We start from the raw sequence: 11445 nt of genomic DNA on the forward strand, positions 1-11445 counted from the left end.
TAAAAAGGAATGAGAACAACAGGGACAATAGCCTCTATGATTCACTATAAAGTCTCAGGCACAGTATAAATATTAGGGGGAGGAAGTAGTAAATAAACTGAGTTAGAAAACAGACAGAAAAGAGCTAGTCAAAAATCCTGAAAGACTACCAATAACATACATAAAGCAAAAATTTGGAGGCCAAGGCGGGCGGATCATGAGGTCAGGAGATCGAGACCATCCTGGCTAACATGGTGAAACCCCGTCTCTACTAAAAACACAAAAAATTAGCCGGGCATGGTCGTGGGCGCCTGTAGTCCCAGCTACTTGGGAGGCGGGGGGTGGGCGGGGGGCGGGAGCAGGAAGTGGGAGGCGAGCGCCCCCCCCCCCCCCCGCCCCGGGGAGAAAAAAAGCAAAATTTAAAAAAAAAAAAAAAAAAAAAAAAAAAAATTTTAAGGATAACAAAAGTATATCATCTAAATTGTAGATGATGTTAAAAGATATGTTTCAGCTCTCATTTGATAAATGAAACAGCTAACCACATCTAAAAATGGGCAAAACTAAATAATATAGTTTAGGAATCCATAAGTGATACAACTATGAAGAAAAGCAGGGGAGGATTAATATAAAATTCAGGCTAGTGGAAAACTGGTTGAGAAAGAGACGTATGTAAGAATGTGGAGTCCTTGGTCGGGCACGGTGGCTCATGCCTGTAATCCCAGCACTTTGGGAGGCAGAGGCGGGCAGATCACAAGGTCAGGAGATCAAGACCATCCTGGCTAACACGGTGAAAGCCCGTCTTTACTAAAAATACAAAAAATTAGCCTGGCGTGGCGGCAGGCACCTGTAGTCCCAGCAACTTGGGAGGCTGAGGCAGGAGAATGGCGTGAACCCAGGAGTTGGAGGTTGCAGTGAGCTGAGATTGCGCCACTGCACTCTAGCCCGGGTGATAGCGAGACTGTCTCAAGAAAAAAAATAAAAAAAAGAATGCGGAGTCCTTTTGCATGGGTGTTTATCATTATTCTTTAAAACTATTAAACTGTGTATACATATTATATATATTCTTTAATATGCATGCTACATCTCATAATAAAAAAGCTTTAATAGAATTTTCCTACCTCTGAACTTCCCAGTTTGTTTTTTGACGGTAACTCTAACAAATCTGCTTATATAATAAAATAAAATGACTAGTATTTCTGGCCGCGGGTTTTGCAACATTCAGCTCCACCTCAAATCTAGTCAATCAAAATCTCTAGGGGTTGGGCTGTTGAATATTTTTTTTTTTTAAACAAACACTCCAGTGATTCACAAGAATCTAAAGAAACTCAAATTTGAGTCTCCCACAGGAAGAGGTCTTCCTTCCGTTTTTCTCTAGAGCTATTGAGAATCTAATCCCCTTCCTTCCCCAATCCTTCCCCAAATCCTCTACAACTTTGCTCCTTACCTCCCCTTCTCTTGTATTTAACCTTTCAACCTCAGGTCTCTCCTATCTTAAAATACAAACACACACTCACATTTATTCTTCAATAAAATAACCCATGCATGGTTCTACTTGTAACTTCCCAATAATGCTTTTTGTAAAACCACCAATACTATGTGTGATATTGTTTAAATTTTTTTTTAAAAAAGGAAGTAGGAGGACCCTACAATATAAAAAGCCCCATTTCACCAACACCAACTCTTTCAGTGTAATCAATATAAGCATATAATTCTACTCTCCTCCCCAGAAGTAACAGTTAAGTGTGTAGTCTTGGGACTTTTTCTATTTACACATATATAAAAATCCACAGTTTTTTAACAACATAAATGAAAATACACCTTAGTTCTCCCCCTCACTGACGTCTGAATCAAACACTGTGGCAAAGCACTAATGTCTTCCTACCATTTCAACCAATAGTCCCTGACCGCTACTGCACATGACACTGGTAACCACTCCCTCTCTGGGATCTGCCTTCTCTGCAGATTCCATGACACTGTACTGCCCAGGTCTCTCTTGCTCTTTTGATTATTCCTTGTTAGTCTACTATGCTGATAACTTTCCCCACGTGCCCCATGAACACGAGTATTTCCCATCATTACATCCAAGCTTTCATCTGTCAATTCATTCAATGAACAATCACCACCTACTTCATTCCAGGAGGACAACTTGGTCAGATTCCCATTTGTCAATGGTTTTGCATGTGAACCAATGCTCCAAATCACTTGCATCAAAGAAACAAATGCTGCCTTGCCACGGTGGCTCACACCTGTAATCCCAGCACTTAAGGAGGCCGAGGTGAGTGGATCACCTGAGGTCAGGAGTTCGAGAACCAGTCAGACCAACATGGCGAAACTCCTTCTCTACTAAAAATACAAAAATCAGCTGGGCGTGGGGGTGGACGCGTGTAATCCCAGCTACTGGGGAGGCTGAGGCAGGAGAATCGCTTGAACCTAAGAGGTGGAGGTTGCAGTGAACCCAGATCGCGCCACTGCACTCCAGCCTGGGTGACAAGAGCAAAACTCCGTCTCAAAAACAAACAAACAAACAAAAACAAAAAAACACACAAATGCTTGCAATTTTAGCATGATACATAATTTCACTTTGCAACTAATTTGAACTCTATTATGATCAGCAAGCCCCTATGCCAATCAGGAGGATGGAAATTAGAAGTAAGCTTGAGTACTTTTTTAAAGTGATAACTTATTAATAATTATTTTCATGTCATGAGAATTTTTCTTCCCTACAAACCTTGTAATTTCAAAAGCTCAGAAAATGAACTCTCAGGTAATAGGGACTCCATTTTATGTTATTAGCTCCCAAATCTCTATCCCAGATTACTCTCTCCTGAGCCAGAAATAAACTTTCAACTACATACCAGACATTCCCCCCATGCCCACTCTGGCGGTGCCTACTCATCATTCTAATTTCAGCTCAAACATCACCCAGCGCCTCCCCTCAAGGATCCATCCACTTACCTATTAAATAAATCTGACACTCAATGGTGTACCCTCGCATCTAAGACAAAGGCAAAGACCTTCCTAACTAAAAAGATAATTTAAAATGCAAGTGGGGCTGAGAGCTGTGGCGCTTGTGCTTATAATCTGGCACTTTGGGAGGCTGAAGTGGGAGGATGACTTAAGCCCAGGAGTTTGAGAACAGCCTGAGCAACACAGTGAGAGCCCATCTCCACAAAAATTTAAAAATTAGCCAGGCGTGGTAGCATGTGCCTGTGTTCCCAGCTACTTGGAAGACTTAGGTGGGAGGATTGCTTAGGCCAAGGAGACTGAAGCTGTAGTGAGTGAGCCGTGACAGTACCACTGCACTTCTGCCTGGGCAACAGAGATCATGTCTCAACAGATAAATAAATAATATAAAGTAAAGTAAAATAAAATAAAATGGAAGTGGTGGGTATATACATAAGAGTGAAAAGTAAATAAAAAATAAAATGTAAGTGGGACTGGGAATGAAGAGAAACAAGAATGAGGGAAGAGAGGAGGGGACCAGCATAAAATGCAACAGGGAGTGGTAGGATTTGTTACAATCTCAAAAGAATGGATAAAAAGGAGTTGGCCAGGTGACAAAAATTTTTGACATAACTTTTTTTGATAGGGAAGAACAAGAAGGAGTGCTTCACATATTAGCAGAAATAAGAACACAACCAAATTTGTGCCTTTGTGTACCTTGCTGAGCGTTGGGCAGCAGGGAGGGTTAGTGATAAGGTTAAAATGGTAGGCAGATGCCAGAATTTCAGAAGCAAAAATTACTATAGGTTTGTATTTTTTCTCTCCATGCTTGATAATTAACTGCTTATTAAATAAATAACTGCTTATTAAAAATCACTTTCCACTTTACATCTAGATTTAAATGACACATTTTACTAAATGATTCAGAAACAAGACAGGAACAAGGAAAAAATTTAAAGCTACATTTTAACTGCATTTAGTCTTACAGTAAGAAAACAGCTCAATAGTATCATCATGATCATGTAAAAGTTTTTAAAACCTCTTCTATTAAAGAGAGAATTCTGAAAAGGAAAAATGTGCATTGTTCCTTTCCTTTGAGAAATCAAAGTACTTTCACATTTATCCTCATTTTATCTCACACACTGAGAGAAGGTTATAGGTTAGGGAAACAGGGAAACAGAAAAATTAGGTGATTTCCTTCATTCTAAGATGCATGTTTTTGACCCTGACTTTTTAAAAAAATCAAAGTGGATCTCACATTACTGATTTTAAAGTCATCTTTTCTAGGGGAAGGCCACACAGTGTATCTTACAACTATGGGTACACTCTGAATTAAAGAAATATGGTAAAGGATTTTGCCCAAATTACTAAGCAAGAAGGTGGCAGAACTGGGCAACAACAACAACAACGACACCACCTCTGTTAAGCTATTAATATATACAAACAGGAATATAGTAGCCTGTTTGGCTCCTCTCTTATTAATTAAATATACAGGGCCTACCTTTTACTAGGCTCTTCCTGAAAGAAACACAGAGCAATACAAAACATCTTTTCTGCCTTCAAGAAGTATGTAATAGGTGCCTGCATAATAGAGATGCCTATACAAGTATCCATACAACAGAAAAGTCTGGGATCAATATCAGAAGAATGACTCAAAGTGAGAAACATAAATTCAGAAAAGGAGTAGTCACTTTCAGCCAAGATACTGTGAAAATCTTCACACAATAAGAGCTTAATATATGTTGACTGTGAAGGCATTATGGAAAACTCAGATAAGACTTTGAAGGACTGATGGATCTTCCACAGGGAGAGATTGTGCCAGAAAGCACTCTAAGAATAGAGAGTAGCAGGGCCTAGGAAAAAACACCGAAATCAGTCACTGGGTCTCAATGGCAGAAGCAAGGTGGGGAATAGTGGGAAAAAAGGCTAGAAATGTAGATAGGGGCTAAAATACAGAGTTCACTGAAGGTCAAACTAAAAATTGTGAGCCAACAGGAGTAGCCTTTTGACATTCATGCTTCAGGATGATTAAACTGACAGTAAACTACACTGGCTGAACTGGAGTGGGAAGAAGTACTGCTGCAGACAATACAGTGTCAAGAATTCCGTTCCTGAACTAGGTCGTATCAGCAGCAATGACAAGAAAGAAGTGTCTTCCCTTTGAACTGCGTGGGGCTGCTTTTGGATAAGGGCAAATTCCAAGAGAACAGAGCATTAACTTGTTAGGATTTGTAGCCCCACTACTCCATGCACAATACTTTATTTATCCACAGTAGAGCCTCAAATAAAAAACCGAAAAAAGGCAACCAGCAAAGTCTGATTTGAATCTTCACCACTAATGAGATAGCCAAATGGCCACAGTCACAAGCTTCTATTTCTCAAACCCACTCATATTACAGTTAATGTGGCATTCCTCTCCAATCTTGTTTTTACAGCCTAAATGAAATTTTGTCAGAAGGCTTTAGAATTCTCCTTCCTTCTTCCAAATACACCACAGCATTTTTCTTTTAAAGTTTATAAATCCAATTTACACACACACACACGCATCAGAAAACCTTGCTGAAAACTCATGTATCTAGCAGAAAGTTTTTCTTTCAGGCAACAATAAGTATGCTTTTTTTTTTTTTTTTTTTTTTTGAGACGGAGTCTCTCTGTGTCGCCCAGCCTGGAGCGCAGTGGAGCGATCTCGGCTCACTGCAAACTCCACCTTCCGGGCTCCAGTGATCCTCCTGCCTCAGCCTCCCGAGTGGCTGGGATTACATGCGCCTGCCACCACGCCCGGCTAACTTTTGTACTTTTAGTAGAGACGGGGTTTCACCACGTTGGCCAAGCAGGTCTCGAGCTCCTGACCTCAGGTGATCTCCCACCTCGGCCTCCGAAAGTGCTGGGATTACAGGTGTGAGCCACCGCGTCCGGCCAACACGCTTCTTAAGTTACTTATAGAACCTGCCACATCATTAGTTCAACTGCAAACTGCTGCTTACATTACCAAAGTTGTGCAAAGGGTCCAAAGTTGTGCAAGAGTAACCACTGAAATCAGACTCTGGTATATTAATAGTTGCAACATCTAAACAATCTTTATGTTTATTATTAGATTCAAAGTAATGCCAAATCACAGGTATTAAAAATATCTACGAAGAGTCTGTTTACTTTTCTGTGAAATATACTAGGACGTCATTTTAAGTGAGAATAACTGAATTTCTTTCTGGTTCAAATGGACATGAGCTCACCTGAAAATTAGCAGTTGTGACACCGGACTTGACATATCTAAAACATCAGCGTCCCCAACATACACATACCTAAGTACATACCCAGAGCACTGAACGACTTTACATTACTATTAAATAACCCCAATTCACACGTGGCAAAAGTCCACAGAACTCGTTCATGCTTTCCTAACCCCGAAAGGGATTCTCCAGCCGTCAAGTAATGAGATGTGACTTATTCTGACTTGAGAGTTGAAGGTGTTAAAAAAGCATGTAATATATATATATTACATGCTTTAAAGGTTTCCTTTTCTCCTTCTCGGCTGCCTGTCCCACGCCAAAAAGCCCCTTGCCCAGGCCTTGACAGATGCGTGCAGGTGGAGGAAGGTTGGACTGGTCAGGAACTAAGACCCGGGCCCCAACACCTTCTGCTCTCCTAGGCTTCCCTCCTTCTTTTTCCTGGGGCCGCGAAGAGACCTAACGCGAGGGGCCCTGGGGGGTGGGGTGCAGTCATGTGAGTCGGGCCCCGGCGGCCCTGCGCTAGGCCTCCCCTCCAGTCACACACTTCCTGAATCGGGCGTCGCAAACGGCTGCCGCGGCCCTCAGCTGCAAGACTGGCCGGGTCGGGGGCCGCAGACCGGGCCTGGCCAGGCCGCGGCCGCTCGCAGTGCCCACGTCATCAGCTCCAGCACTGCGGAAATGGAGCGGCGCGGCCAGGAGGGAGGCGCCGGGTGGAGTCCGCGTCCCCGCCACCGCCAGACGCCGTTTGCCCCTCAGCCCGGGTCCGGAGGCCGCCAACACCAGCCCGGCCGCCCCCGGGGCCCTCACCTGTGTCGCCGATTATGATGTACTTGAAGAGATAGGCGTACGCCATGGCCGCGGCCGCTCAGTGCCAGGGCACACGGCTCCTCCTCCCGCTACTGCTCCTCCTCCGCGTCTCTAACCCCGGTGCCGCTCAGCCTCGAAACACCAGGCGCCGCCCGCCGCCGCCGCTGCTGCTGTCAGCCGCCAGGAGTGACGGGCTGTGAGGAAGCCGGACGAACTGACACCCGCAGAGCCGAGGGAGACAGCGCCCGACCGAGCCCAGCCGAACAATAACAGCCGCCGCGGCACCTCCGCCCCGCCTCCGCGCCGACCCGGAAGTTCTGCGGCCGCCGGCGCCGCCGGAGGAAAGGGGAGGGGCCCCGCACGCTGGCCGCGCCCCGCCGGCCGGAGCCCCGCCCCGCCCCAAGCGTGCCTTGCCCTCTCCGCGCTGTCCTCCAGCAGGGCGAGGCCGGGCTCCGGTGGTTCCGCCACGTTTGAGCGGGCGAGCCCGGCGGCCGGGAGACGCCGGGGAACGGGGCTGGTGGGGGTGCAGAGGCTCGGTTCCGTCGCCTTCCGCCCTGCGGTGGGGGCGCGGGGCAAGTGGGAGACGGTAGAGGCGGTGTTCCGTGCGGGGCCGCGCCCTGGTCTCCTGAAAATGTGTGTGAAAATGTGGGAGGCACACGGCGAGGGGGTGGGGGTGGCCTGGTATTTCTGTGTTTGGCATCGGGGCTTGAAGGTGAAAATGGCAGTATTTGTAAATTGGAAAGCGTAAATCTGGGACTGCAAAGTAAATCATGGTATGCGCGCACAGTGGAGTACTACGTTGCTCTCACCTGAGGTCAGGAGTTCGAGACTAGCCTGGCCAACATGGCGAAACCGCGTGTCTACTAAAAATACAATTGGCCGGGCGTGGTGGTGCTCGCCTGTAATCCCAGCTACTCGGCAGGCTGAGGCAGGAGAATCACTTGAACCCGGGAGGTGGAGATTGTAGTGAGCCGAGATTGCACCACGGCATTCCAGACTGGGCGACAGAGCGGGACTCCGTCTCAAAATAATAATGGTAAATAAAAATAAATAAAGCCTCTGGACCTGTCCTGGTTCTGAGGGCTGCTCTAAAAAAAAAAAAAAAAGCCTGACTTAGGTTAAGCAGAACCGAGACGATCTGTTTATATGTGTGTATGTAACATGCACCATATGTAATATATGTATTGTATATAATTTTTATGTGTAACAAATAGTGGGAAAACATTTACATACCCATATATGCATAATCAATCTGAAAGGAAAGGTAACTGGTATTAAGAGAAAGGAGGGAATGGGATTGGGGGAAAATGTACTTTTCCCTGAATTTTTTTGTGCAGTTCGACATTTTTTGCAGTGTTCATGAGTTACCTATTAAGAAATACTGTTAAAGGAAAAAACAAAATGACTGGGCATTCAAATAACAGTTAGTGAATACTATGTTTCATGTGCTGCCAGGCACAGCAACTGGAGGCCCTGTATGTTCTATGTTCTGTTTTTCTACTTTTCTTTTTTAATCATCCAGCCCAAAGTGTCACCACTCTGTTCAAAAAGAGCACAGGTTATGGAAGAGGAGGTGGAGAATAGAGTGTCAGGAAAGGTTACTTAGAGATTATGATTTCTGAGCCAGGAATATGAATTATGTATAGAGTTTGTCGAAAGAACAACAGTTTGCGGAAGGGAACCAAAGTTTATGGACAAGGAACAGAATGTGCAAAATTCCTGGATCTGTTCAGGGAATTTGAAGTTGCATAAGGAAGCTAATTGACTAACGCATATCCTCATAACCTGTAACCTCATATGGAAGGAGAATCATTGCTGGGGAAAAGTGATTGGGATTTAGTGGCCCTGGTTCCTGTTGCCTAATACTCTTCTCTTTGGGGCCTCTCATTATATAATTACTACTGACACCATCATGCTGGGTAGATGTGGACGGTTGCTCCATGCTTTGGATGGCCTTGCCAAATATGAACTCACGAGGTTTTTCTGGAATATTTGGAGGGGATTTTACTGAAGGGTCAGGGATGGCACAGAAGAATTTGACATGAAAATTTGACATGAAAAGCTACCTGGAATCGCAAAATTTGGTTCATTCACCTTTAGTTTGAGGAAGGGGAGGTCCCTGCCCAAGGCCTCCAGGTTTCAGATGTCATTTTGTCCCTCCCACTTGAGTGCCTTCACCCAAGTCTTCCTGGGTGATAGAGAAACTCAAGTCTTTACTCTCACAAGATAGAGGGATGTGGCCTTCCTTCACCAGCACAGCCTCAACAGGACAACTGTATCAGGATGTTACACAAATGCCTGGCATCCTAGGAGTCAGGAGTATTCCTGCGTTGTTAGAGGAGGAGAGTACCTGGAGAGGTCTCTTGTGCCAGGTTATGCAGGGCCTTGTATGTTATGTCACCGTGCGTTTAGAACTTTACTTAGTAGACAAGGGAAATTGTGACAGGAAACAGGGTCAGAACTGGGTATGTAACAAAAATCATAGAAATGGATATAAAGCTATAGAGGCAATGTGTTATAAGGAAAATAACTTAGGAAACCTGGCTTCTGGTCTTGGCTCTACCTATAACTGATCGGATGAATGTGAGGAATCGTTTGGCCTCTTAAAGCTTCAGAGCACAGGTTGTGATGGCTTGTGCTTGCAGTCCCAGCTATTTGGGAAGCTGAAGAGGGAGGATAGCTTGAGCCAAGGAGTTTGAGGTGGCAGTGAGCTAGGATAGTGCGACTGCACTCCAGCTTGTGCTATAGATTGAGACCTTGTGTCTTAATAAATGAAATAATTATTAAAATAAAAATAATTTAAAAAATTTATGAGTGATTCAGTGCACTTGTCTATAAAGTAAAGGAGTTAAGTGTTTCTTAAAAGGGCTATTCCAAGCATGAACTCTTAATTTTATGCTTAGCCAGCCTCCAAATCTAAAGCCATCTGTAAAGAAGGTAGTAATCCTCTCGTGAAAATGCAGGGGCCATAGATGTCAAATGCATATTGTTCTGATTGATTAATTGATTGAGAGGAGGTCTTGCTCTGTCATCTAGGCTGGAGTAGAGTGACCCAGTCATGGCTTACTGCTGTCTTGACCTCCTGGGCTCAGGTGATTGTCCTGCCTCAGCCTCCTGAGTAGCTGGGATCACAGGCACATGCCACCACGCCCAGATCATTTATTATTATTATTATTTGGAGAGATGGAGACTCCCTATGTTACCCAGGCTGGTCTTGAACTACTGGCCTCAAGCAATTCTCCCACCTTAAAGGACAGGATTTTCAAGTTCTTCTGTGGGCTTCAGTTTCCTTATTTGGAATATGTGGATAATAACTGCTTAACAAAGTCCATTTAGGATCAAATAAGATAATGTATGTGAAAATACCGTGTAGATTATGAAAAATGTCTACCTAATACATAAAACTCTGTGCTGCATAATTTTTAGAAATTACCTTGAGGGGCTGAGTGCGGTGGCTCACGCGTATAATTCCAACACTTCGGGAGGCAAAGGGTGGAGGATCCCTGGAGCCTTGGAGTTCAAGAAGATCAGCATGGGTTACATGGTGAGATCCTGTCTCTACAGAAAATTAAAAAGAAAAAAAAGAAATTATCTTGAGGAAGTAAAGGCCTAATCACTATATAAATTCATGGTTTAAAATTAGCTTCATTCCTGGCCCTATTTTATGTCTCTACCTTTTTTCCTATGTATGATTCATAATATTTTGTTATATTTTCTATAAACCTATAATCTCTTTTAAATCTTTGAAAAAATACAGGGTATAAATAAAAATCACATAAACCTCATTTAAAACATTTTCTTTAGCCCATAAAAATCCAAACATATTTTTCAAGAAAAGTTCCCCAGACAAAATAACAGAAATAAACCTCTCTTCCATTAAATATAGTATACTTCCTGGAATTTTCCATTCAGTTTGATTTTTGGCTATTTTCAGTCTCTTAAGATGTATTGTGATAACTCTGTCTCTCAGCCTTACATCATATATGGTCTGAAGGTCATAACTGTGAAATTTCAAGATTGTAACACTACATTCTTCAGTGTCTCCTAATCAAGTTCTCCATGACATTTTCAAGTACAATACTATATTAGAAGTTTGCATTTGCTTCTCCCAACCAAACTTTCATGTTTATATTTTCTTTGGTTTTAGTTACTCTCAGGCTTTGGGAAGAGGGATAGGGTGGAGTGGAATGGGAGAAGGTGGTTGAGAATACTGTAATCTTGAGGTTTTTGCCTTGGTTTCCATGGTTCCTTAGCCAATCCTTCTGAAATGGTATGCAAAACTGATAATGATGTATATATTTGCACATGTACACTTTTATGGGAGAGATTCTTCCATGACCCAGAAATAAGAACAATTGTGAAATGCCTTCCTTCAGCCATCTCCAAATACCATAACAGAACTAATTTTCCAGCAAATACTTAAACTCAGTACCAGTTTTTTTGTTTGTTTGTTTTTTAGAAAAAGTCTCGCTCTGTCACCCAGGCTAGA

At 43.5% G+C, this 11445-nt stretch overlaps 1 protein-coding gene across 1 annotated transcript in view; it reads right to left on the reverse strand.

Annotated features, from left to right (window-relative positions):
* RAB2A (RAB2A, member RAS oncogene family) overlaps positions 1–7070 on the reverse strand; it is a 91028-nt gene extending 83958 nt beyond the window's left edge. The window contains exon 1 of the mRNA XM_032759708.2: positions 6957–7070. Coding sequence (XP_032615599.1) covers positions 6957–7002 — 46 coding nt within the window. The 5' untranslated portion in view covers positions 7003–7070. The remainder of the gene's footprint in view (positions 1–6956) is intronic.
* Between the last annotated feature and the right edge of the window lie 4375 nt (positions 7071–11445).

The sequence above is a fragment of the Hylobates moloch genome, unplaced genomic scaffold (genome assembly GCF_009828535.3).
Source record: "Hylobates moloch isolate HMO894 unplaced genomic scaffold, HMol_V3 SCAFFOLD_9, whole genome shotgun sequence".
Taxonomy (NCBI): Eukaryota; Metazoa; Chordata; class Mammalia; order Primates; family Hylobatidae; genus Hylobates; species Hylobates moloch.